Source organism: Canis aureus, chromosome 6 (genome assembly GCF_053574225.1).
Source record: "Canis aureus isolate CA01 chromosome 6, VMU_Caureus_v.1.0, whole genome shotgun sequence".
NCBI lineage: Eukaryota > Metazoa > Chordata > Mammalia > Carnivora > Canidae > Canis > Canis aureus.
Genome location: NC_135616.1, coordinates 8,632,198 through 8,660,183, shown reverse-complemented (window position 1 = coordinate 8,660,183; position 27,986 = coordinate 8,632,198). Strand labels below are relative to the sequence as shown.

At 47.3% G+C, this 27,986-nt stretch overlaps 1 protein-coding gene across 14 annotated transcripts in view; it reads right to left on the bottom strand.

The window, feature by feature from the left end:
- Nucleotides 1-28: 28 nt before the first annotated feature.
- L3MBTL4 (L3MBTL histone methyl-lysine binding protein 4) overlaps nucleotides 29-27,986 on the bottom strand; it is a 498,239-nt gene continuing 470,281 nt past the window's right edge. For 12 of the 14 annotated variants that reach the window (XM_077900038.1, XM_077900045.1, XM_077900039.1 and 9 more), the window contains 3 exons: nucleotides 14,322-14,491; nucleotides 4,567-4,629; nucleotides 29-1,578 (listed from right to left, as the gene is read on the bottom strand). In XM_077900038.1, the coding sequence (XP_077756164.1) occupies nucleotides 1,411-1,578; nucleotides 4,567-4,629; nucleotides 14,322-14,491 (401 nt within the window). In that variant the 3' untranslated portion in view covers nucleotides 29-1,410. Of the gene's footprint in view, nucleotides 1,579-4,566; nucleotides 4,630-14,321; nucleotides 14,492-27,986 lie in introns of those variants that run through there. The other 2 variants (XM_077900043.1, XM_077900051.1) reach the window with 2 other exon arrangements.

Below are 27,986 nucleotides of genomic sequence, written 5' to 3'. Positions count from 1 at the left end.
TTACAACATACTCATTAAGGCATGGAGGTGGGGGTTTTATTTTATGTTTATTATCATTTAAAATATATTATAATTTTAACACAGCAGAAGCAGGAATTTAATTGTACATGGCAGTCTAAAAAAAAAACAGAAAATAAACAGCAAAGAAAACTCCACAGAAAATAAAAATTTACATGAACCAATAATATATTAAAATTCCATTTAGGTGGGAATCTTTAAAAGATGCAATATGTGCACACCTCTTAGAGAAGAATATTTTTTTTTTCAGTGACCTACAGTTTGAGAATCTCTCCAGGCCAAATCAACTTCCTTCAATCGTAAGATTCTTAATGAATCAGAGAACAATGGTCTCTACTTCCAGGGGGCCAGTGCAGCTCCGACAGTAGGTATGAACAGGTGACTGTCTTTCAGAATCATGGGGCTGACTCCACTGAAGTGTCAGGTACAGTCACTTACACAAAACAAGTAAGGTCTGACAAGAGATCAGAATTGTTCAAATCACAGCTACCAAGCTCCCTACTTCAGAGAGCTTCCCTGTTAGTGCGCCTCTATCAAGATGTAACACAGTCCCTTATTACATGTGCTGGCGGGGGGGGGAGGCGCAGGGCCAGTTCTCCGAGGCCTCCTCTGAGTGGAGGTGGGAGGGGTTCAGTGCAGGAGGGTGGCTGGCTCTCCAGCCCGTGTGGGGTGGCAGGAGGGGGGCCTCCTGCCCCGCGCTCCCGCAGGCAGCCTCAGGGCCCTGGTGAAGGGGCCTCAGAAGGGTCTGGCCAGCTTCTGCTGGCTGTCCCCCTGGTGCTCCTGGGCACATTCCAGGAGGCTCTGGGACACCAACAAGAAACGATTAATGGAACAAAAAGGAGAATTAATGAATCATGAAAACATGTGCTTATTATTATTATTTTAAAGATTCACACTTTCCTGAGTAAAGTACCCAAAAATCCCACATAAAGTCTTTTTAAAACACCAGGCCTCTCTTAGACTCACTGCACCCAGATGGCAAGTCTGAGCCTGGCTCAGACGTTCTGGTGAAACACTAACAACGCATTTGTGAGTATTGTTTTTTTTTTTTAATGTTTTACCACTCGAGAGTTTTATGCTTGAAAAATGGTTAATGGTGAAGGAGAACCACTGAAGGTGTGTGTGAGGGCTTCTTTGGTCTGTTTGTTGCAACGCATCAGAGCTGGAAGGGCCCCACCGAAGACAATGATGTTCCCGAGTCACACCCCAGCCTCTGCATCGTGGGCACTAGGACAGTCCATGGTACCCTCGAAACATCTACACCACAGCCATTTTCAAAGGTCCAAATTAAACACGGATATAACCATGGGGACATTAAACTTAAATTAGTGTGGGCCAGTTTTATTGCTGAAAGAGGAAGGTCCTGGAGCTGCAGTAGGTCGGGGGGTGTGTTTATCCTCTGGCTTCCTGGCCTGACAGAGAATCTTCTCCACTGAGGTCCTGGGAATTCCTGAACATGAGGATAGAATTATAAATCTTCAGTGCCGGACCCAGTTTGATCTTCATCACCTTGACGATGTCCGTCTGTGTCAGAAGTAGGAAGGCTTTGCCGTCAATCTGCTGCGAGGAAATAAACAAACACGGTTTACCCCCGGGGACGTTCCCTCGGGTGCTGAGCTGTGTGACTGCGACGGTGGCAGCCTCCCTGCAGCTCCCCAGCAACACGGGAGGACGGTCCCCTCCCCACCCGGGCCCGACTGCTGCCCGGCTCCGGACTGTTACCCGAGACTCTGTTAAATATGAACTCAATACACACGCGTAATTTCTAAAATTGTTATGTTTAAAAAATCTTGGCCTGAATTTGTATCATGAACCTTAAGGGAAAAAACCTACTTTCATCCACCAAGGAAATCTCCAGGAATTTCTCCTGACAGAACAAAGTGAACTACTGAAAACAGTTCAGCATTTCTAAAATAGCAGAATTAAATAAATTATGGTATTGTCTAGGTTGGGGTGCCAGGCAGTCACCGAAATTCACCTCTCAAAGAAACACTTAATGATTTGGCAAATTTTTCGTGAATTGTTAAGCAACAAAATACAACATGATGACATAGAAAGATCTTGGTTCTAACCCATAAAATTAAATGTGCATGACCACATGTACACATGCATATAATGAAAATATTTGAAGTCTTTATATGTTAAGTGAAGTCAGATTTGGCTGGTGGAGTAGTGGTTTATTTTTATATTCTCCTTTTAACTGACCTGCATTTAAAAGTTTTTTTTTTTAATAAGAAATGCCATTATAAGCAAAAATACATATAAAATAGATGTTTTATTTAATAATTTTTAAAGATGATTTATTTTAGAGAGGGCTGCGAGCAGGGAGGGAGGGTCAAAGGAAGAGGGGGAGGGACAAAGACACTCCACACTGGGCACAGAGCCTGACATGGAGCTCAATCTTGTGACTCTGAGATTATGACCTGAGCAGAAATCAAGAATCGGTTGCTTAACCCACCAAGCCACCCAGGCACCCCTTATTTATTAACCTTTAAAGCATAGTGACCTGACATGTAATAGCTTTCCTAAGATTCTCAGGATGGTGAGTGACCGCCATACAGCCCAGTCTGCTCTCAGAGTTTGAGTCTCAGGGACTGTAGGCAGGTCCTACACTCACATCACCCATTTCAACACACACAGGCTCAGAAAGCTTGCTGGTTCTAGAACCAAGATGACAGAATGAACGGGTCTTCTATGGCAACACCTTTCCCTGCACCTAGCACTGTGTTAGTTCTAACCTTTGTGAAACAGTGATGCAAACCCTTGGTGTCAATGACTCGATGAGGAGTAAGGATCCCCCACAGACCCAAGTTTTGCAATTAAAGTTTTAAATTAAAGTGGGAAATTAAAGATCTAAGAAAGCTATAAAATGCTTCATTTGGGCAGCCCAGGTGGCTCAGCAGTTTAGTGCCGCCTGCAGCCCGCGGTGTGATCCTGGAGGCCTGGGATCGAGTCCCACATCGGGCTCCTTGCATGGAGCCTGCTTCTCCCTCTGCCTGTGTCTCTGCCTCTCTCTCTCTCTCTCTGTGTCTCTATGAATGAATAAATAAAATCTCTAAAAAAAAAAGGCTTCCTGTGCATTTATGATAGTGTTTGTTGCTGAATCGTCCATTCAGAGAACGGGATACTTGCAGACTTTCCCAGGCACTGAAAAACACTACCCCTGATCTTCAAAGCCCCCCTGGAGAAGTCTGTGTTTTACAGAGGAGGGGAGGATAAGGCAGGCTAAATGATCTGCCCACTGGGGGGCCGCAGGTCTAAGAGCCAAGCTGGAGCATCGTGATGTGCAGAGACCTGTGGACCAGGTGGGTCTCGGGCATCACAGGATGCAGAGAGCGGCCCGTATGTGTGAGGCGGGGCCAACCACACCGGAGCCGTGCTGGGCTGGGGAAGAGCAGGTGAACATCATATTTCCAGTGGCAGCTATCCAGACTGCCACCATACTGACCCTAATGCTGAGTTCCCTGGAGATGCAAGACTTGCTGGGCTTTGAGGAGCCCAGGACCCCAAATGCAAGAGTCCTTTCCCTGAACCATGCATGCCCTGAGAGGGAGAGTGTGTGCTACACACCAGAGGCTCTAGAGGGTAGTTTTCTTGGAGACTTCTGGAGCAATAACGATGGCTCTGGAAACAACCTGGACGGGGGCTACAATCTGACTGCCCCTTTCCTGCTAGGCTTCTTCATTGGTTGTTTGAGAACCCAAGGATAATAATTGTAAAGTGCTCAGCACAGGGCCCAGCACTTGACAAGGCCACGATAAACAATAACCACCATGGGCAGCCCGGGTGGCTCAGCGGTTTAGTGCCACCTTCAGCCCAGGGTGTGATCCTGGAAACCCGGATCCAGTCCCACATGGGGCTCCCTGCATGGAGCCTGCTTCTCCCTCTGCCTGTGTCTGTGCCTCTCTCTCTCTCTCTCTCATCTCTCATGAATAAATAAATAAAATATAAAAAAAACAACAAACAAAACAATAACCACTGTATCTTCACGATGATTCCATAGCTGGTCCAGTCTCTTCTGGGGTCCCTAGAGCTATAGCTACTAATTCCAGGACAAATATTAAGTAGTTTGGAACATTTCCAACCAACTGAGGGTAGGAAGCAGAAACCCCATAGAAGGATTTTGTGGCTTCTCTGCATTCCTCTTGAAGCAGGTGCCAAGCAGGGACATACAGGATGGTCCCACTGTCCCCTTGAAGTAAATAACTCCCTCTCCTCCCTGGGAGCAGGCTCCTAGCAGGACTCCATTCTGCCCCCAGTGAAGCCTCAAGTCATCATGGCAGAGCCTCCACAGCACCCATAAGAATTAATTGACATGTTCCTTTATTCCCTCACCTGACAGGCTATTCTTGGGCAGGCCACACGGGCCGAGCACCACAGCATTCAGTGACAAAGCCCAGAGTCTGACGCTGCTGTGCCCCGCTGCTCTGCTGGGCTCTTTCCTGCCCTGAGCCTTTTCTCCTGCTCTTATTTACATGGAAGTAAATGAAAACAAAGCACTTCTGAGCCCAGAAGTAGGGAAATACATATAATTTTTGCATTTCTTACCTCTTTCTTGAAGCACTTGGCATGCTCTTCGCAGCCCAGAAGAGACTGTACAAATTCGGCCACCTACAGAGTGAGATGAAAAGCCTGATTTAAAACATGCACCTGAAATAATTTCTTGGGTTGTAGTAATTCAACATTTGAGTAAAATATACTTCAAATCCCTCAAACACTTAGGATTTAAATATCAACTATCAAGTCACATAAGCATTTGCCAGCTCAGAAATTAGATCAACCCCAGTCTCTCTGTTGGCCTCTCATTTCCAGGCTGACCTACATAGGGTTACTGTTATGAGGACATTGACAGCCTCCTTGTGTGTGGTGCTGGCATTCTGGAATCTTCTCTCATTTGATCCTCCTGTCCACTCACCCTGGGAGGGTCAGGGAAGGCAGGAGGAAGTGGCCGTGTGCAGCAGTCTTCACAGTGACTGTCTGAGAGCAGGACCTGTCCACCTGGCACCTCAGTGGCCCCAAGGCCCGGCTAGTGACAGGGACTCTAGGGACCTAAGCCAACCAAATTCCCCCATCAGTGACAATGAAGCTGAAGCCCAAGGAGGTTTAATGACTTGCCGAAGGTCATGCATGGCTCAGAAATGCCAGGGATGGCTTTGGAACCCAGGTTTTCAGACTCCAAAACCGGAGTTCTGGAGAATCGTGCTCTTCAACTTCATTTTCTACTCTTTCCCCTACTCCCTATCCAGCCACACATACCCTAAGTTCCTTTTAATTAGACCAAACAATGACCTGGCTATATGTGCAGGAAGCTGCTGAGAGTTTCCAACTGATGCTTTTAGAAAGCTGAATGAACAAACATAATAAATCGTAGACTGTCAACGACCAAAATGACAAGTGGATGCTGGTCACTTCTGGCAATATCTGGCCCTCTTGCATGCCAGATGTTGGCTACAGTGACAAACCCGGGAGATGATGTTTGTCAGAGTAATTGTCTTGGGCTTTTCATTTTTGTCTCTGTGTCTTGTGCCAACTGAACTGTGTGCACTTGAACCTTCTTTCTCCTCTAATGGAAAAGGCCCACAAGAAGGTGGTGAGTTCAGGGTCTTGCATCAACATGTTCTACAACCCAGGCCCTGAGAGTTTCTGGCTCTCTGAAGGGAGATGGCAGTGGACACTGACCCTCCCCACACTCTGCAGAAGAGAACATCGGGTGTTGATTTCCAGCTTACAGAGCGGTCAGGGCCCAACACCCACAGAGCGAACATGGGTCCTGATGCCTGTATGCACAATCTTGACTCACAGCTCTATCTGTCCATCCATCTATTTTTAAAGATTTAATTTATTTGAGAGAGAGTGCACAAGAGAGAGCACAATGGCAGGGCGGGAGAGGGTAGGTAGAGGGAGAAGCAGACTCCCCGCTGAGCCCATGCAGGGCTTGATCCTGGCATTCCAGGATCATGACTTGAGCCGAAGGCAGACCCTTAACCGACCCACCCAGTCTCCTTCAGCTCTAATTAATACAAACATTTCAGCACCTCTTTTTAGGGGCAATCAGCACGTTGGTGTCTGCTTTACTCACCTCTGATGCCACAAAGTGTATTTTACCATGAGTCATTTACAGTCATCCTTCCAAAATGCAGGAAGATGAGAATTAAAAAAAATTTTTTTTCCGGAACCAGTCAGCACGCTGCCACTCAATGGTGTCCTCAAGCCCTAGGAGCACCCTGGTGCTCCACTCTGCCGGGAGCCAAGGCTGTTCGTTGACTTAACACGATTTGCTCTTCTAGGGGCTAAAAAGCAGGGAGCTGAGGAGAGCCTTGGAATGCCGCTGCTCAAGTTGCAGAGACACGGTAAGTGAGGCAAGTGACAGCAGGGACTCACGGAGTTTCTAGGGCCTGGGACACTGTGAAGTGGGTGTGGTCCCCTGTTCCAGGCTGCTCTCTGGCCAGGTACGTCTGACCCGGGCGACATGTGAGACCCCTGCTGGGTGCTGGGAGGGCAGGACCGGTGAGCAGGGCACGCGTGAACTTCCAACGAGTTTACGGTTTGATCAGAGGGGGAGGATTAACAGAAAATGGTGAGGATGGCTTACTGATCACTGCTCCCATGCGCGAAGTTCTAGAAGAGAGGTGGAAAGGCTTCTAGCAGGGACAAATGGCATCTCAGATGGGAACCGAGTTAAGGCAGCACCAGGGAGGTGGGAGCTGAGACAGACACCGCTGGGTGGCAGTGTTTCCACCGGGGGGCGATTTGGGCTGGACAAGTGGAGAAGACCTCAGCACGGAGCGTCAGGGGCCAGGCCACACGCCGGCTGCATAGTGCTCAAGTCATCAGCAGTGAGAAGTCCAGTTTGGCTAGAACTTCGGAGCAGAAGGGGAGACGTGGGTAAAGGCGAGGGGTGAGGTGGTGGCGGTGTGGTTTCCGGGTGTGGGCAGCAAGGAGCCCTGGAGGGGCGGTTCTCTCTCTTGGCCCCACCTTGAAATTACCTGGACAGCTTTAAACAGGAATGATGGCGTGGCTCAGGCCATAGAGACTCCGAAGTAATCAGGCTGGATCAGGCCAAGTGTTAGGCATACATTTCTAGATTCCCCAGGTGATTCTCATGTGAAGGTAGGGCCTAGGACCCTGGTGCAAGAGAAATCTTGAGAGACGATCTAGCAGTGTGAGCAGGCCTGGGCAGGACGTCACTGGGAGACACCTGCAGCTCTCCAGCGGAGAAAAGGCCCTGGACAGTCCGCATGGGACAGAGCCCAGAGCAGAAGCAGGAGGCCCTGTGAGGTAAAATCCTGAGATCTGCCCACACTGGGTGTGGGAACAAAGGAATCAAAAGCAGAGTCCAGAAAAGATGTTGGAGGGCAGCTTTGTTCATGCCAGCACTATTGACTGGTGGGGAATGATCATTCTTCGCTGTGGGGCCACCCTGGGTATTGCAGGGTGTTTAGCGGGGACCCTGGCCTCTACCTACCAGGTGCTACTTGCATCCCCTCCAACATTGTACATCTAATGCATGCACAGATGCAGTACATCTTGTGCATGCAAAAAATGAATTCACCCTTCCCACCTCTTCAGCTAACGGAAAACTGTTAAGGAAAGCTGATTATAAAGAGACCACTTGCTCCTTTCCATCAACTTTATAAGAGACTTTTAAACATGAGGTTTCAGTAGCGTCTTGTTTTGCTTCTTTAAATTATAACACGCACAAACCTTCTTTTTCAGTGCAATGCATCTAAAGTTTTGATACCTGTAACTTTTTTTTTTTTTTTTTGGTTGTGATTGTTTAAGAATCATGGATTTATTTTTTGTAACTCTTTGGCTATTGTCCTTGTGTATCCTGACCGCCATGTGTGTCAGCCCACGTCAATCAAGATGGGTGATTATGAAATGCCAGACTTCTAAATTAAACGTTTTGGAATTCAGTGGGTAAATAAATGCTGCTTTGGGGGGGGAAAAAAAAACACAGCCAAAAATGTGTCCAGATGTTGCCTATATCTTCCTTGGTTCAAAGCCACTGCTCTAAAGGAAGGTTTTCCTGAGATGGCTCTTTCACAGGGAACACTAAAAAAGTAGGACTAAGAATTAGCAGAAGACATACATTTTGTCACATCTCAATCACTAGCTCCTGTGGGAAAGCCATGCCAACAATAAGGAGCCTGGGCGACCACAGACAAAGAGAAGTGTTTTGAGAGATGGTCTTTTTAAAATACACATTCCAGGTACTTCCATTCACAGCATAGGCGTCGTGTGTTGCTTTGATGGTCTGCAGAAGTTAAAATGTCCTTTTCTGAACAAACAGAAAGAATCACATTCTTCCTCCTCAGTATTGTTAGCCAAGAAGTCACTGTCCATGTCAGAGGTAGATAGGAGTCTTTAACAGGAATAATTTTCGTGCCAGGCCAGAGAGGAAGTGGAGCAGCCCAGGCAGCTGGGCAGCCCTTGGCTGGGCCCTGCACAGCCCTCCCTGCCTCACCTCCCTGACGGCGGGGCCGCCTCGTCTCCGCTGCCTCACCATCGTGTCTGAAATCCTCTGCGTCTTTGGAAAGAGAGTCTGATTCTATTCAATCTGTCCTTTTCCAAAGTCAAAACCAAGTTCCATGAAATCCACTGAGGCCGACTTTTCTGGCCAGAATTAAAAAATATCCAAAGGCCTTGCTTGATCATTATTCAGTGCCATTATTCAGTGCTGTTAGTATTTATTCCCTCCAAGAATACATTATATTTTGAGGCTTAACAGAAAGCCCATTTTGCTGCAAATTTTAAACATAAAGTGGGGAGCTCTAACACACTGTGGAGTACTATCAGAAAGCCTCCTTCCCATTCTCCCCTTAAGAATCCTCTGATTATCTATTCAAGTCTGTGGCACATATGAACTAGTCAGACTGGTGTGAACTCTATGAAACAGAAAACTGGCATCTGTTTGCCTGAGCCAAGGTGGCCGTGTGGACGTGTCTGCTCGGTAAGGCGATGGCGCTGCTGTGGGAGCCCGGGGACCACCAATCCCCACCTTGGTTCCAAGAAGTACACCTGCTGTGGAGGCCAACATGTGCTGGATTCCCCAAGTTCTCAGGAGTAGGGTAGCCCATGGTGAAAGGTCAGCTTTATTTTGGAAGGACACTGAGTAGGTTAATTCTGGGAATGACACAGCAGTTTGGAGAGACCAAGAAAGATGACCCTGTGGCCAGCTCTCGGATGAGCCCATTACTTCCCTAACTTACTTCCCCCAGCGACCTACTTTTCCCGGCATTCTCCTGGAACTCAGAAGGCCCGTCTCCTTCAGTGGGGCTACGGCTCCCTTCAATCCTCAGTGGGGCGCTGCTCTCCATTCTGCTGAGCCTGGAGCAGTGGGCCTGATTACCGGCTCCGAGTCCACTGGGGACCATGTTTCCAGCCTGGGTCTAATTTTTTAACAGTGGAATTTGTTATTTGTCTTTTTTTTTTTTTTTTTTTTTAAGGGCCCGCTTGTACAAGGCTGCTATGCTTAATTACCAGTATCCTGAGTTTTTCAAAACACTCCCTTCTGTGGAAAGGTTGCTTTTAAAGTGACCACCATCTTTCAAAATTAATGGACACTTAGGGCACCCTTGGTGGAGGCTATGCCGATGTACACGTGCTGCTTTAAAAAGCATTTTTGGTTGTAAGGAAGCAAAGTACCCATAGGTGCACCGAGCATACATGAGCCATACCTGTGGCTCTAATGTGCCCACAACATGTCACCTCCTGCCCTCACGTGTCCACGCACACCTGGCAGGAGGGTACTGCATAAAACCCACCTCCCCACTTATTCACTCACACATTTGTCAGGCACCTACTCTGGGCAAGATACTTTACTAGAATGATGTAAGGAGATATAAAAATATTTTAGTTTCTACTCTTAAGCACTAATATTCCTTTATGGAACATTTCCATGGCCCAGAGCAAGAAATACACTTCGCACTGACCGTAACTTGAGTGTGTGCACATACCCACACGTTTCTAACAAAGGTTTCACAAGATAATAACCCTTACTACAGTATTGGTCTTTCCTCTCATCTCTAGAACCATGAAATTGACTTCACAAGCCTAGCCGTGCTTTGAAAAACTCTGCTCTCCCAGAAACAGCCACAGCGACAAAGGAGTTAAGAGCCAGCTCCCAGGCTCTGGGCAATCTTACAAAGGCCCGGTGCTGGCTTTTCTTCACAGGTAACATAATGCAGAATGGAGGACTTCCTCCCAGGCCAGGACAGCAGACAAAAGGAAGCATTCTTGCTCGTCCTCTTGCGCCACGGACAGACTCCTGCCTTCAGTCTCCCCGAGTGGCACTTGACACAAGGACACACACACGTCCATTTTCAGGGTATCCTGTCTTGGGCTCCTATGATTCCTTCCAATACTTTGCCTAATGAGAACCAAACACAAAGGAACAGCACCCTCCTTTGTCTCCTCTTGCCCTGCGCTGCCCTTTCAAATCCTTACTGCCCCATTCCCATTTTTAATGCAGTGTCTGAAACAGTCACAACTCTATTGTTGGTACTCACTGGAATGCCCCCTCAGCCAAACCCATCTGAGGGATGCCTTATTTTCAAAGATACAAATAGAACCGTCACAGAGCCCACACTCTCACCCCAACCAGGATTCTTCTTGAGGGCCTATTTTGGTTCCAGAAAACGTGCTACAGGAGTGTGAGAATATAGAAGGGAATTTAGGATGTGCTCCTTGTCCTCAAGGGCATCTAGTTAGGGGGATTTCAAGATTATGATATAGTAAGCATTAGGGGATAAGCCAAACTTTCTCTGAAATGCATCCTTGAGGGAAGTCATGGTTATGGAAGCATCACGACAGGAACGCTTTATGAAGACAGCATCACAGATGGTCGTTTTACTTTAGGTCTAGAAAGTTCTAAGGCCTCTTTCAGCATGAAAGAGCTGGTGTTCCATGTGTATCCACTACAGAGAACTCAGGGACTATGACCTTAGCCTCCTCTTAGTCTTCGATGGCATCCTCAGTCATCCTCAGTCTCCCCCGTGGTGAGTCCCTCCTTGTCCCAGTGAGACCTGCAGTGTGACAAACACTGCCTTTCTTCATCCACCAAGCCCTTGCTTTCCTGCAGTGCCATTCTTGGGACTCGCCAGACCAGAGGCCCCCTAAACTTCCCAGTCATTACTTAATGTTCCTAAAACAGAGGTTCTATTCTTTTTGGATGATGGTCCTCTTGAGACGTTCAAGGAATACACATATTGTACACATTTTTCCACTCTCACCCCCACCCCAAAGCCTAGTCCTGCAGTTCCAACTAGGAGTCCTGAGCTACATCTGACATGGGCCCTACCCAATGGAACCCTCGCCACCTGTCTTCCCTTGACTTTTCTCTTTTGTGGACACTCTCTCCCCGACTGTGGTCCCCACTGACCTTCATCCTCAGCAGCTCTCCTTGGATGACCATGTCTTCAATGAGGGCTCACTCAGGGCCCCCCATCCAATAATGACACCCCATTTGGTATTTCTACCCCCCAGAATAGGTGTTGCACATCCATTGCTCTAATGTAATTCACAGGGACCTCTCACTCAAGATGTCCCATATTTAATTCACCATCTTATCCCCTTGCCCCCAAACTGGGTCCTTCCCCCAGAAGTTTCATTTCATTTGATGGCACCATGACTTTCCTGTTCTTTCAGATGAACTCTCCAACTCACATATTGTCATCCTAGGTCGTAAACAAATGGAGTCACATTTGGCTCATTTCACTTCTTCATCTTCAGTATCTAATCTGGTTCACTGTGTTGTGTTAGTGGTGTCAACTTAAAAACGTCAGCCGACTTTGACTTCCAGTGGTTCTTCCCACGTGGCGCTCAGTGCAGGCAGAGATGATTCTACGCCAGGAGTGTGGTAATGCTCCCTGATAGCTCCCTCCCCTCCGAGGCCTCTTCTCACACTTCTGCAGATGAGTGCCATTCACATGCCCACGAAGCACCGTCTCCACGGGTGACTTTCTGCGTGAGAACCGCTCAGGTGGTTCATACTGAGAAGTGACAGGCCTGCCAGTGCCTGGCCTCACACGGGCCACTCTGTGCCCCCAGGCGCACAGGGCGCTTGGTGGGGAAGATGTCAGCTCCGGGCCTGGCTCTGCCTGTGAGGCTCCGAGAAGTGACTTAAGTTTCTAGGTGCCTCAAAATGGGCAACAGAAAAGAGTACTTGCCTTACTCTCAGTATATTAATAATGTTCACTGTCATTATGGATGCTAGTAAAGGATGTGCTGTACCTTGGCCATCCCTGTATATGTCATACTCACTCCCATGTGACCTTCTATTTTACCTTTTGACTGCAATGGCCTCCTTCTCTTTTCTGCTTGGGTATGTTCCCCTTTTGTTTCAAAGTCCAGCTCATGATGCCCCTGACATTTGACACTCATTCAACAAACATTACTGGCTTATCTAATAAGTGCCAGGTGTAGTGAGAAATTCTCAAGAGACATGCCAAGTGAGTGAAAGAAGGTCTCTACTCATCTGGTGAGGGGGCAGAAAAGTGAGTGTAGGTCAGTGGCAGAAGACTGAGGAGATGGGAGCATGGAGGTGAGCACTGTGCTGATGGCTGGAGTGGCCTCAGGCAGAAGGAAAGGTGACCTGAGGCAGGGTTGGCAGCTGTGCCAGTGTGAGAACGCCATGAGGGCATGGTAGCCCAGAGTGGGAGGACCATGGGGGGCATGGTGGGAGGTAGGGCTGGAAAGGCAGGGAGGACTGCCTACGTAGGTCCTAAGGCATGCCAAGGACTTTGGGGAGCCAGGGATCATGTTAAGATAGGCAGAGACACCCCCAGAGCTCTGTGTCTCTACCATGTTCACCCACTCTCAGGACTCAGCTGCTCTGCGCATGTAAGGCTGGGCTGGACGCAGGTGGCTGCCCTCCCTAAGACATCTTTCTAATAAGCACGATGTTGACGATGGAGGGGAGGAGAAGCCATTGTCAGCCTAATTTAAAAGTTGGTAGAACCTTGAGTGAATGGCTTGCAAGTCAGGAATGAATGACTTGCCACTAAGCTCCCCATTCTGCACCGTGATGTTACAAGGCCAGAGCTGTACATGATTGGATTACAGAGCACAATAGGTCTTAATTCAGTTGGCTTCATCATGAAGCTGCTGCATGCTTTGTAAACTGGTAAAAATTCTTCGAGGAGGGGTAGGGGGCAGGCTCCACATACTCTTTCAGGAACAGGAACACATTTAGTCACCACTGGTTGGAAAACTCCGCCAACACTCCATCATCAGGACTCTGGGGGCACTTGGAAATAGTGGAAGGGGAGGTGGGGCAGCAGGGTGTGCCGAAGAAGAGCTGTCAGCCTCTGCTGCTGGGCAGGGCAGTCCACCAGGGAGATTCTGGGAGGTGCCTGCGAGGAGGTGGCTATAGCAGGCCTGCCCGAGACCTCCAGCCTCTGCATGGCCTTTGTCACCTGCTCCTTGTCTAGGGCTGGAAAGGAAGGCTTAAACTGAAGTTAAGTCAAGCTGATTGCAGAAGTGCTCAATGAACATTTTGCAATGAATTTAACTTCAGCTCCACCATTATCTCATCCTCGGAGTGACCCTGGGGTTCTCCTTCATTTAAAAAAATTAATTAAGGCCTGACTAGTGGAAGTGATGCCTTTATTAAAAGAAATGTCAAAGAGTGTATTCCTTAAAAGAATACTGCTTTACATATGAAGCATTTCTACGGCATTACAGCAAGCACCGGGACTTACCTGGTCCTTATGAAAACCAACATGGTAATGCACAGTGATACTAAAGTTGGATCAGTTTTCTCATGCGTACAGCATCTTCTGCAGTGCTGTGATCTAACTCACATTAAACACAAACCTAAGGTTAACAGACCACCTGTGACTTTGAGTGGACAAATGGCTACACAGAGCTGCTCAGTATCGAGGACCAGGGGATCCTCTGTGGCCCCGCAGGAGCCAAAGGGAGCCCCTCAGCACAGGACAGACCATCCTGCGGTGGCTCCCCAGACAAGATGCTGCTTAGGAAGGGGTTGCCAGGGTGCAAGTGGAAGATGCTTATACGTATGTGCTTCCCCCAAATCAGTCTATGATGCAGGTCTGGAGACTTGGGCCCCTTTACCAAAACTGACCCTAGGCCCACGGTGATGGAGAACAGAGGCGGGTCTGGGATACCACTGGGGCCCAAAACCAACTGGTCTTTCCTGACTTCCTCAAAATCAGGCCTGCGTTCTCCCTTAAGTACAGCTCTTAAATTTAAATTTGATGCAGTGGATTTCATGCCCCGAGAGAAATTCTCAGCAAGAGGGTCTGGTCCACCCAGGGCCCCAGAGCAGCCCCGCTCACCTCCTCCACTGTCCATCGGGCCACCTCGCCTGCCTGGATGTTGGCCACACCTGGAAGCAGCTTGCAGTGCTGCTCCCTGCCGAGGGGAAGGTCCCGGAAAGGGTGGGCTGACACAGAGGACATGAAGACCGACTGGTGGAGAGCCTGCTGGGTCTGCTCAGCCGAGTATTCTGAAAGAGAGGCAGGTTGAGTGAAGTACACATGCGGGGCCAATTAGCGGACATCACCTAGGTCAGCCCCTCCTCCCAGGCGGCCAGGGCCAGGATAGGAAAAGTGCAGACTCAGCGGGAACCCTGGTGCTCCCGTGGCTTGGCATCATCACCAGGAGGAGTCCCCTGGCACAGGCCATGCCACTGCTCTGTTTCAAAGTAACGGTCATGATGAGAAACAGATGTTATATATGGCCTGGATGACTCTGGCTATCTGCTGAGCAAGGTCAAATAATCTCTATGAGACAGTTTGATGCCAACCAAGAGCTAGCTTGTCACTGTCGCTGGCTCCTCTCTCCTTAAATCAGGAGTCAGAGGAAGTGCAGAACTATTAAGTGGATCAGCACACGGATGCATCTGGGTTGTGTGTGCGCACAGAGAACGACTTCTTCCTGGAAGCTGCTTCATTTGTCTCCAAAGGCACCATGAACCCAGGGCCACATCTGGCTTGACAAGTCCCCCAGGGGACAATGAATGTGGAATGCAGTACTGGGTCCCCATGAGGATGTTGGTGGCAGCTGCTGTGCTAGTTCCCAGAAAGCCACGACGACACCTTGGGACTTAGGGAGCAGCCGCAGTGGAGATGTGATGGCCCTGACACAGGTACTCTTAAATGGGCGCTCTCTTTTCAGAGCAAAAGCTCTGAATGAGCTCTGGTTCTAAGACACGAAGGGCAATGGCTGCTTCCCTGCTCAAGATTGGTTGTTATCACCAAGGGAGGTAAGACCTCTCTCCTGCCTCTTACTTCTCCCCAGGCTTCCAGAACTCATTGGCCACCTTCAACAGTGACTTGATTCTTATGTTATATTCCCAACATTTATATGGGCACCATAGACCTCAATTCCCTAATTATTTTGCTTTGAATGTATAAATGGATAAGGAAAAAGAACATAGAGATTTCAGAGAAAATTCATGCCTTTTTAATGCCATTTTTAAAGATACTTTCATCACATTAGCAAAATAAAGCTGTTGATATTTTAAAATACGTTGAAAAGAAAGACCACAAAAAATTGTTTTAAGCCATCTAAAAGTCTACTTTCCTGATGCAAATGATAGTTAAGTAAGCAGTAGCCACATAATTTAAAGTCTGTTATGATGGTATTTTACTAACAGTCTGAAAAGCTATTATGCAAATATTTCTACCTCAAATTAATTACAGTTTTTAGTAGGTGAGGCTGACCTGCATTTTGCATGGACACATAGTCACATACCCACTAGTAATCAGAGGTTCCAAACTAGGAAGAGACCCATCCATCACCACCCTAGCTGCTTGGCACAGACAGCTTACGTATTTACCAATGCTTGCTGTCTGCACAGATAAAGAGACAGCAAAATTGCGGCCTTCTCCCAAATTCCTATGCTCCAGTTGCAAGCAGCAGCAAATTCATCTCTAAATGCTGATTGTCCAACACTGACCTTTTTAGTATGTAAATAGGTTATCTCCCTCCGTGTAGTTCAGCCAACAGTATGTTCAGCTGCCGGTTCTGAAGCAAAACTTCACACCTTCCTTGAAAAGCCGGTATGTTTACAAATGTAGATGTTCTTTAAGGAAGGTGTCAGGTTGGACAAGGAGCATGTACCAAACAAACCCTGAAAACTCACTGCAGAAGTGTCCCCAAGCAAGTCTGTGGTCAAAGCCACAGTGTCGCCAAGGGCTTTCCTGGGCAACAGGGAGTTAACGCGATGTGCTCATAGGGATTAAGACCTGAGCCAAAGCCCGGCTTTATTTTGAAAAAGAATCACTGCATCAATCAATTGGTTGTGTTTGCTGAAATAGCATGGACTTAGGAAAAAAAAAAAATCAGATCCGTGTCTCAAACCCTGGGTAAATCAATCACATATACTTTCCAAAATGTATAGGACTCTAAAAGGACACATTAATACATGTTGTTTTGGAGGTACAAAGATGTGGAGTGACGGTGATTAGATTTCTGTGATTCACAAATAAAGGCCGAAGGCATTACAAACGTAAAAGAACCATTGTGCTCTCCAGCAAGAACATTTTCCACACTGTATTCTGGAAGCAAATTGCCTTGGGTGCTGAGGGGTCCATCTGGAAATATATCGAAGGTTTGGTGGCCAGCCTGGAACAGCACGGAGGTTCCTCTGAACACCGTTTCTCATGGTTCCCAGTCCTGGAAGATGGACCCTTCGCTCAGTTCAAGTAAGAAGATGGCCTTCAGGTTACAACTACCAGTAGGGAGCTCGAGCTGTATGAGTTCCCCAGTAGGGAACTCAGGCAAAAGCTGCCTATGGTTTTTTGAGTTCAGTTAACTGTGCTTCTGTTAAATTGAATTATTTGTTTGAAGGGAGGTAAAAGCCAGATTTTTCAAAGGATGAACAGGACTTAATGGGGAATATGTTCTATATGACAGAGTGAGTCCTCTCATGGCAGGGGAAAGGTCTGCAACCAACTTGTTGGGTTGCCAGTTCCTTACCTGGCTTTGAGTTCTCATGGGTATACGGGCTCTTGTCTGTTTACTTACAACCTCATGTTTTGGGGAATGCTTGCCAGAACGAGTTACATGCTGAGCTTGGATAATATTTTCACTATTATCAGCTTTACTTTATTTTTTAAAAGATTTTATTCATTTATGAGAGAGAGAGAGAGAGAGAGAGAGGCAGAGACACAGGCAGAGGGAGAAGCAGGATCTACACAGGGAGCCCAACGTGGGACTCAATCCTGGGTCTCCAGGATCAGGCCCTGGGCCAAAGATGGCGCTAAACCGCTGAGCCACCTGGGCTGCCCTATTATCAACTTTATAAAATGAGATGGAAAGCCTGAAAGTTGAGTTTTCAGGCTCAAATAGATATGAGGGAGGTTAAGGAGGGAGTCTGTGAGCAGGGAGTTTGGAATAACCAGTCTGCCAACTCAAAGGTACGACTGGAGTTGAGAACATATATCGCCCAGAGCTGTTGGGTGGTGGGGAAGGAGAACGCACATAAGGGCGTGGTGTGGTCCCCAGTGTATCATAACCATTCATTGAATGGTAAGTTCTACTCTAAATTTGATTCTAAGTTCCTTGAGGTCAGGACTGATGCTCTATAAAGGGATGATGCATATTTGAAATTAACATCTTGCAAGGCGAATTTTCTAGCAGTAACAAAAGATAGGGAATGCATTCTAGAGAGTGGTTGTCTTGCCTTCTTTGTACCATTTACCAGGTCCAATTTCTTCCAAAGCTGATGATTTGGGGGTGAGATTTTCATGTCTAGCTGAGAGAATGCTAGGAAGGGCTTGCCTCAGAGGCCTATGGCATGGGGAGGAGGATAGGGTCCACATCAGCTTGCCTATTTGTGAATCCTAGTGCCCACATTGTTGCTGAGTGACTTAACTTCTCTGTATCAAGTTTTTTTTTTTTAATGGGGTAATAAGATTTATATCTTACTGAGTTGTTGAGATTAGAACAGTTCCTGGTACATAATGAGTGCTCAATATACGTTTGGTATTACATTACTTTTTACAAACTTGTTAAAAAATAGACAAGCTCAAAATGGAGTCATTTGTGTTCAGCCCTACATCAACAAACCAAGACTTAATACATAACCTAATCCCAGTTTCAACCTCTCCCAGGAATGTAATCTTAGCCAGTCAGTCTAGAATTTCCTAGTGAGCGTTTGTGAGGTAATCTGCCTGACAGATCCCTGCCATCACCCAAAGGGCGACCTTACCCAAAACAATCTGCTCTTTTCTTATCCCTGCTCCTTTCTGCCTATAAAAATCTCCTGCTTTGTATATAGCTCCTCAGAGCTTTTTTCTGTCTGCTAGACGGGATGCTGTTCAATTCACAAATGGTTAAATAAAGCCAGTGAGATCTTTAAAATTTAAAGTTGAATTTTGTTTTTTAATGTAAGATATACAGATATTTTAAGTTCTAGTAATAACGAAAAATTGGACATAAAAAATTTCCAAAGCTAGTGTGGCTGGATATGCCTCAAGCCTATGAAAACTAAAATTCAGACAAACTCAGGATCTTTAGGCCTTGTTCAGATTTCACACCCAAGTGGTCCTGGAAAGACAGTGTAGTGGTCACCAAAATCATGTGCTGAATCCTAGTAGAAGGAAATGAACGTGGGATCCCTGGCCACTGCTGACGTCGGCTAGGGCATCCGTTGGCAGGCACAACTGGTGCCAATGTGCAGCAACCGAGTAACACTGTTAAAATGCATTCAGCCTGCCAGCTTTGAAATTATGTGGCTCTTGACAGACTTTTAAAATGTGGGGGTGATTTGCATTATTTTAAATTCTGTGCATAAAATTAGACTTTTGAAAATATCCACTTAAAAGTCTGCATACATTTTTATGAAATGTGAACACACAGATTTTAACTTTTTACCAAGCCCAGCACAGCTCATGTCACATTCGATATTCCCTGAACGTTTGCTAATAAATCAAAAAGCATAAGCCTATGATGAAGGTATTTATTGTCTTCAGAAACTATTATCAAATAAAAAGGATCAGATCATTTGGTCTTGCAGCTTTTTGAGTAAACAGAGGCTTCTAGATTAGAAAAGGATGTCCACCATGAACACAAGATAGAAAGGGTCTTCCAAACTGGGTAACCTGTGTACTTCAGCCACTAGGCCCAGTGTCCATCTGACACTGCTGAGGGATATGGGATGCTTCCCAGTTAGACTGCCTCGCTGCAGCAAAGATTCCTACCCAACCCCCCTAAAAGTCAGCCAAGAAAATTTAGCCTGCAAAAGGGGCCCTCCTACTAGAGGTTTTAATATTTTAATTAATCAAATTGCCTTTTACGTTGGAAGATGAAACAAACACATGTGTAATCCTGGCTTTGCCTCTAACACCAATGTGTGAGTGACAATAAAGAAAGCTATCCCGGGATCCCTGGGTGGCGCAGCGGTTTAGCGCCTGCCTTTGGCCCAGGGCGCGATCCTGGAGACCCGGGATCGAATCCCACATCGGGCTCCCGGTGCATGGAGCCTGCTTCTCCCTCTGCCTGTGTCTCTGCCTCTCTCTCTCTCTCTGTGACTATCATAAATAAATAAAAATTAAAAAAAAAAAGAAAGCTATCCCTACACTTAAGACGTCTTTCCCTTTCCAGAAAACAGAGCTTGTAATACTTGTCACCTCAGTAGTTTGCCATTTGTAGAACAGTTTGGTTGTAAGAAGATCTTTGCTACTATTTTTCTCTCTCTGGGTGTTTGAGTTTTATGAATTTAAAAAATATATTCGATGTGTTTAATGATTTCAACCGAGGCAGTCTGAGATTTGGAGCACTTGCAAGTTCCCGTGGCCTGCATGTTCAGCTGCATGTCCAGCTCTCAGGTAAGAGAGGCCCTAACTAGAGTACCAGGGGACTTGGCCATGGATCTGAATCCATTTAGCAGCACTCAGAGAGGCGGAAAGAAACGGTTCCATCTCCAAAAACATTACATCATTAACTTTCTTGCAGAGGCAATAAGTTGCTAGAACCCAGCAGACTCTCTGATGAGACATGAGTCTCAACGGCAAGTGCCATCTGCTCTTGAAGAGGAAAACCCTAGCTGGGCCCTCTTCTCCAAGTCCTTGGGGACAGCCAGACTGGTCTGGTTGTGGATGCAGTGTGACTCAAGGCTGCCTCTCAGGTGTAATGACTAAACAGATGAATAACATGGTACAAGCATCTTCTGCTTCCCCATTCCACTGACTTCAAAGAGTCTAAAGGATTTCCAGACAAAAGGATTTTAATTCATCTGAAAATAACATGAACGTAGGTCCCTGATTTCTTCTCTGCCCCTCCTGTTCTTCCAATTTCTGCTCAACTCCCACAAAGGGAAAAAATCCTTTATGGAAATGTTCTTTAAAAATATGGCTGTTTCTTCACAAAAGCGCATGCCACAAAACTGCACCAAGTCATAAATGGTAACCAGAGGCTGCATGGCTGGGCCTCCAGTTATTTTTAATCCCACTAACTACAGAGACCCATTCCACAAGCAACCTTCTCCTCAATGAAAGGAGTAGCAACTCTACTGTGTTCTTTGCTCTAAAAAGGAGGAAGTAAAAAATAAAATTGCAATGGGTCCCAATATCCAATTATGTTTTTCTCACTTACTGTACCATGACAGTCACCGACTGACTTTCCTCAATTTACCCAGCGCTTACTGGGAAGTTACTCTGCTTGCAGCACTGTGCTCCAGTCCTGGCCTCTGGGGCGGGGGGGGGGGGGGGGGGTGGGGAGGTGGGGGGGTTGGGCGCAGCACATGGGAATGTTCAGAATGGGCTTCACATTTGGCAACACTGTTTCTTCCCATGATCCCCTAGTTTCAGGTTTTGTTCTTAACAGGCTTAGGGTGGTCATGCTGTCTTGTCTTCTCTTGATTCGACCAGGTTGGATTCAGTCCCCCCTCATTTCTGTTTGTTTACCTCCAGGTTCCTCAAACACAAAAGCGAAACACACAAGAGGAGACCGGACACCATCAGCGAGACAGCCACGCGATGCCTGCGTGGGGACACACGAGCAGGCTTTCAGTTTCCCGCGGGCACTCGGCCCACGGCCGGTTCCTACCTGTAACTTCTCAGCTAGTAAATAAAACACGTGGGGTGGTTTTTTTGCTGTACATGTTTGGTCTCTTCATAACCCTATTATTTAGAACCCATACACTTGGATCGGCAGAGTGCTTTAAGGTCCGGGTTATTTGTTCTTCTTCATCACAAACATGTTTCTTCTCTACTGATTTTATACGAATGTGGGAGACAAAGCACAGAAGTGTCGGAGACTACCAGAGACTTCCCAGGGAGCTTATCGATGGAATCAGAAGTGGAATGAAGAACGCTGCCTGTTCCAGATCTGTGTACCGTCCACAAAGCAGCCATGGCCACATGTGCAATGCGGAGTGTGCAAACTGAGATGTGCCACAAGTGTACAATGTGTCCTGAATTTTGATGACTTAGTACAAAAAAATTAGAGGGTAAGATATGCCCTTAATTTTTTTAAATCTTGATTTACAAGTTGAAATAGTATTTCAGATATACCGGGTTAAAGAACATGCCATTCAAATGAACTTTTCTTGTTTCTTTTGTTATTTTAAACGTGGTTGCTAGAAAAGTTCCAGCTCGCATGCAGCTGGAGTTGTATTTCTATTGGACAGTGCAATCTGGAAGAATGCTGAGTTGTGGCTTCTCTCAAGATCTGTGCTAGGTGCAGGAAGGGTTGGGGGGCTGACTGGAGTTAACGTGACTCATGTTGATGTGATGATGATGAAGCTCCAGGCAGCCTGCACCCCACCCAGCCACTGCCACCCTGATTGCGGAGGGAGGCAAGAGGTTTGAGATTAAGGACAACCCACTTGGGTTGGCGAGTGCAGCTGGAGCTGGCTGCCTGAGCTCCCATCATGGCTCCACGGGTAACTGGCCGGGACGCTGGACTTGCCCACTGGTCTGGCACATGCTCAGCGTCTGCGGAGTTGGGTGAATAAATGACTGAATGAAGAAATGCAGGTATCAGGAAAGTAGGAATTGTCTTCATATACCACCAATGCAAAAAATGGCTCTCAAAACTAGATTAGGAACCACTCAGATTTAGAGCCACTTTCTCTGCACGTGTTGCCGCACACCTCCCAAACCACCAAATTCTCGAGGAGCCTGTGGTTACTCAGCTGCTCTTTTTCCTCACCAGCAACTGGGTGCTGGGGGAGGATGGACACACACTCCCTACTGCCATTTTCTGAGGGTCCTCAATTCTCATGGAAAGTCCAGCCTCCTCCGAGGCCCCACTTTGGGGCTTTATAATTCATCACCTCTGCTCGGAGCCAGTGGGCTCCTCCTCAGCCTTGGGGCCTCTGCCAGCGAAAAGCCAGTGGCCCGGCTCCAGGTCCCTGCGCACCCCACGGGCCCTCCCCGTCGCGTCTCTGATGATGGAGAAGCAGCACTTCGCGGCGGGCGTCCGGCCCCACGGCCCACTGCTGGCCTCCTTCCCTGCTGACTGAGCGTCTCCTCACAGCTCCTACTCAGTGGGCACCCGAACTACATCCACCCCCTGCCAGACGCTGCCGTCTCCCATTTCTCCCCCGCATGTCTCTCTCCTCCCCGGGCCCTCCGCAGGGACTGGAAGCCCGCTCCTTCCCCTTCAGCGGCGTCCTCTGGGCGCTCCTCCTGCCCCTCGCCTGCGGCCCGGCCCGGGGATGCGGTCTTCCTGGTTCCTCCGGCCTTGCTGCCGTCACACAGGTACCTTCTGACGAGTCTGCAGTCAAACACAACTGGATCCTGATGGGAGCGGTCACTTCACAAGTGGCAAATACTATGAGCTTCCTACAATGAGACTCAGTCCTTTCCTCTGGGAAGGGATTTTATTCCCGAGGGCAGGATTTTAGCTCCTCCTTTTGACCCAGTAGCAGCAAACTCTCTCTTACGGGGTCTCCAGTGCCAGGGGTCTATCCATCAGTTCCCAGATGCTAGGGTTCCTAGATGCTCACGGTCCTCAGCCCTCAGCAGGGGGTGTCATGCCTTCTCAGGGCAGCTCCCACAAGACCCTCCCTACTGGCTACTGGCTACCCTGTATGGAAACTGTTTTCTTTGCAGTCTTGATTAGTGAAGCACACGCTCAAGGGCAGTCATTTCCGATTCATCCTTGCATCTCCGTGGGTAGCGCAGGTCTGACACATGGTACAGCAGAGTACAGGCGCTTAATACCTGATGTGACTGTTGAGCCATCTGAGGAATTTTACTGCAGAGACAAAGAATGCAGTGGCAAACGCTAACTTGGTCTGCACCAGTGAAAACAAGGAGTTTCCATCCTGTGGGCTCTCTTTTGCCAAATATGCTCATTACTGAAAAGGCTGAGTATTGTTTGTGATATAGGATCTAACTAACATCTCAATTTGATTCTTGAGAAGCAGAGATCCCCTGGTTTCATTTTAACAGAAAATATAGAAAAAATCCATATTAACTTTTGATATGTTAGTCACCCAATAAAAGAGTTCAGTGCAGCATACTTTTTGGTGGCTAAAGCGTGACCTTTTCATTTAATGTCTGCTTCACACAGCTTGAGACATTATTAATTAACTCCTTTTGATTGATTACTATAACCCAATCACTCAGCATGTATTTTTTTTTATCCTCTGTAAGACCATTTTCCTTCACTTGCAAAAGGGAGACCATAATTGAACGAACACTGGCACCAAAGTGAACAAGAACTGGAGTCGCTCTTCTTAAAGTGGGCACCCCCTACCTGTTCACTTCCTACCCCTGCTCTCCACATGCAGTTATAAAAGAGCGAACCCTATTTGAGTTGGCATTCACAAAGGTGAAATGCCCTGCCCTGTTTACACCCCTGGCACAAAAGGAAACAGTACCGAGCATGAAGTAACAGTTTAATTTTATCTTAATTCCAGCAGTGGATGGTGGTGTTGGATTGAAAGGAGGCAAATGGATTTGGACGCAGACCCTGCAAGTTGAGGGCAGGGCATGGGCACCAGCCCCTAGGGTGGTAGCATATGCGACCACTGTCAGAGCCCAGGCATGTGTGTGTGCCAGGTTCTTAACTCCCTTGGCTATTTCTCAGCTCCAGCAATGAAGGGGTGGGGAGAGACGTCAACTAATAAGCTATTTACCTTAAAATCTTATACAACTTGCCTCTGGGGCAGGGGGCAGACACCTATGTCATTTCTCTTTGCGTCCCCACCCCCCCATGTAGCATACTAGCTTAACACCTGGCATGGGGTAGGGGCTCAAGAGCGGTGTGCTGACAACTGGCAGGGCAGGTAGAAATCCTGAGGAGGGAGAACTATCCTGTTGACTGATGTAAAGTCACCATGTGCATGCCATGAGGAAACACCTCATTGGGTTTTGCTGCCTTTTTCTCTGCACTGCCCTTTTCCTAACTGCTGGACACACAGTCTGAGCAAAGAGTCCATGGCCACCCAACCTCAGAAAAGTCACAGGTCAAAAAGTTCCTGAGGACTCCACAGATGCTCAGGCCCAGGGTGGAGCACAGCCAGCCCAGGGCACAGCACTGTGCTTGCTGGTTGGGAGCACCAATGACAAAGACAAAATGGCACCCGAGGGAATGAGCCCAAGGGTGACTGGTGCCACTGGGGACTTCAGAGCCCTCTGCTGGCACCAGCCCAGACTTGGGGCTAGCTGGGAACCAAGGGAACAAACATTTGCTTGTTGCCTTGGCTGTTGGTTTTATTTTCCCCACATGACTTCATGGGGACAGTGCTATTAGCTCTCTTCTGCAGACAATACAAGGGTCTCGGGCACCCTAAGGAACTTGGCAAAGGATACTCAGCAGGCAATGGCAGAGTGGGGACGCTGAGCCCACCACACAGGGGTATTCCTTTCCTCTGATCCTTCGAGAGTGGGTTCTTTCTGTCGCTGCCTCTGCATTTCTGTATAGGATTAGGGCAGATGTGACCCTGAGAAGGCCTGCTCATTCTCTGGAAGACAGAGTTGCCTCTTCTGCAATAAGGGAAGCCTCTGTGCTCCAACACTAAGACAACAGATCTCCAGACAGATCTTTGGAAGTACTGTCGGATTTATCTCAAAATAAACATGCTTCCGGGGAATCTACCTGGAAACTGTGTAGACCTGATCAAAGCAGCACTCTGAGCCTTGGGAAGGACAGGGATGGGAAGCTCAGCCTGGCAGGAGGGAAGAGGCAGAAGCCCCAGTGAGTGAGCCCAGGTGCCCACCCACCTCGGCCTGGGAATCCAGCGCTGCTGCTCATCCCTTCCCAGCTCTGGCGAGGAAAGCTGCCTCCTTCCTTGGCAAGGAGCTCAGCACAGACGCTCCCTCCAGAGCAGTGCCAAGGGCTCCCCTCATGGAGGTGCTGACGTGTTCAGAGACAGCCTGACAAATCAGCCTGTGCACTCAGAGGTCCAAGTGACTGGTCTATGTGTCTGGGGAGCCAGCCTGTTTTCACAGGCTTCTCTGCGCCTGCCCACCCCGTGGACGAGCTGTTTTCTTTTGGAAGTGGTCCTGGGGGAGCTCTTCCAGGCAGGACAGCCCTGAAGGCCAGGCAGTTTCCATCCTGAGGCAGCTTCCACCACCCCTCTCCCACTCTGGGAGACAGAGGAACTTGGCAGGAGCTAGCCTGCCCTAGTGAATCAAAACTGAGCGCGCCCCCCCTCTTAGCTGTTTATCGTATCTTTTACGTGTGAACCTTTCTTTTGTTGAAAACACACTGACACATTAGTTTGTGGATTTCTTTTCACATTTCCCTTTTGGGCAAATCCAATGAGGAAGCAGCTTAGGGGATGTTTTCTTTTTTTAGGAGTTGTACATATTTCCAATATATTCCCTGCTTTCAGAGAAGCCAGACACAGCAGTGTGCCCAGGAGAGGCTGCTGGTCATGCGGTCCTCATTCTGGTTCCCTCGGAAATACTAAAGTGAGGGCCAGAGAGGCAGGAATCGCTGGCAGCCACTGTCTGTGATGTCTGTCTCCTGTTGGCACCCATATCGGATTTCCCCACTACATGGCTTTCTGGTGGGGCTCCCCACCCATGTTCCTGGTTTTTCCCATTCCCACAAAACATGTGTATGTCCTTACATTCTGTGGCATGAGCTGCCCTCACCCCTTTCGGGTCCTCGCCCTCCTTGGCCTGGGTCTCAACTGCCCATCCCAGGGGGCAGAGTGGACCATGAAGAATGGAAGACATACAGGCAAAACAGAAAATGATTTTAAGGCTGGCTCTCCTAGGTATAAGAAGAAATTAGTTATCTTGGTATTTTATAGACTTCAGTCATTTCCTTAACAATTATTAGAAGTATAAGAAGAAACACTAAATTATACCAACATTGAAGAAAATCAACTTGTTCTGGAGAAGATAAAACATGAAATAACCCCTGTATTCTTCATTAAGTGATTCAAATTTTGTCAGAAACTGGGTATTAAGCCACATAAAAGCTGCTCTGTTCAGTCATCTATTTTTTGTCCCCAACCAACATCACTTGGTGCCAATATGAACAGATCACATATCTAACTTTTTCTAATTTGCTAGCTTCAAGAAAACAGAAAGCTTTTACTGTTCTCAGGTTGTATATATGTGTGTGTGTTTTGGAAAGAAGTGAAAGGAAAAAAAAACTCCAAATATTTAGCTGGCAGGAACAAGCACCTGGCACAATTTAAAAACAAATTAGGAAGCAAAGAGATTATGAAGGAACCAGATCAGCCACTACAGTCTGCATTTCAACCTTCCTTTGAACACCGGGAATCTAGCCCATGGAAACGTCAACTTCCACTTGAGTGACACCTGTGCCTTCCTTTTCCTATGAAGTTGCCCATCCCACCTGCACCTTGGTCCTGTTGCCTGCCCGTTTCACATTCTCCCAATGGCATGCTCCTTTAGTGCCTGCCTTGAGGAAGCTGCTCTGTCTCGTTTGGTGGGCTCCTTCGCACTGTGTGGAAGTGGTTTCCCAGGTCCATGGAGCTGTGGACACAGTCGGGGGTAATTTCTTGATAATATGTTAGCACAGGAGCTGAGAACAGGCAGGATAATCTGAAGCAGAGTCTCTGTCCCCTGAACGTCACATTTTCCCATTAGAATTCCATGCAGAAGCACAGAACTAGAGGAACCACCAACAGAACCATTCAGGAGCCTGGGATGCACTGGGTCTCCCCTATGCTATGGAAAATGGCCAGCACAGCCCAGCATGCTCTAATGGGCATGCCTCTAGAAAATACAGATTGAAAAATATATTCTTTGCCAATTTAAAAAGTAACCAGGATAAATTAAAGCTTAGAAGAATCAAGTTATGATCCTATTGTATTGACGGTATACATTTGCGGCAGATGCTACCATTACACATTCATACTACCTCACAAAATGACACTCTCATTTCCATTTTCAAAAAACAAACGAGATTGGATCAAAGCTAACATGTTTATCACATGCATGCTCAGAGGGCCAGGAAGGTGGTGGGATAAGAGACAGTACGATCGCTGACACGTGTTTCGGCGACAGACAGACAGGCAGACAGAAAAGAGACAGTATGATTTATCCTGGAATTGATTGACTATTAGTTCCCATTTATGTGAACATATAAAATGATGCAGAATTTAAGAATTATATATTTTTTTTTTTACCAGCATTAGGAAATGCAACTAATAAGCAACTATTTCAGGCTAACTTCTATGTAACTACTTCAAACCTATCATATTAGAAATTCAGTTAACAACCAAGGGGCAATTGAAGAACTGGCTGAGGTCCCCAATACCTCAGCTGCAAGGTGATGATTTTCTCAGGTCTTTCACTCTGTAGGGAGACAGTAATATGAGAAGCTGACGGGACTTTGGTATGGGAGCCTCATAACAAACATTGCCCATCTTACAAGGAAACAGGCTGTCCTTAATTAAGGCCTTCAAGTCCAACATGGAGGCAATGCCTTCCTTATACTTCCTCGTACGGGGAAACCTGTTTCTCAAGTAAATGATACTTGCCCACAATACCATGCTTTGCACCTCCATTGAGAATGCAAATGCATTTGGAATCAGTAATTTTCTCTAAAAGGCT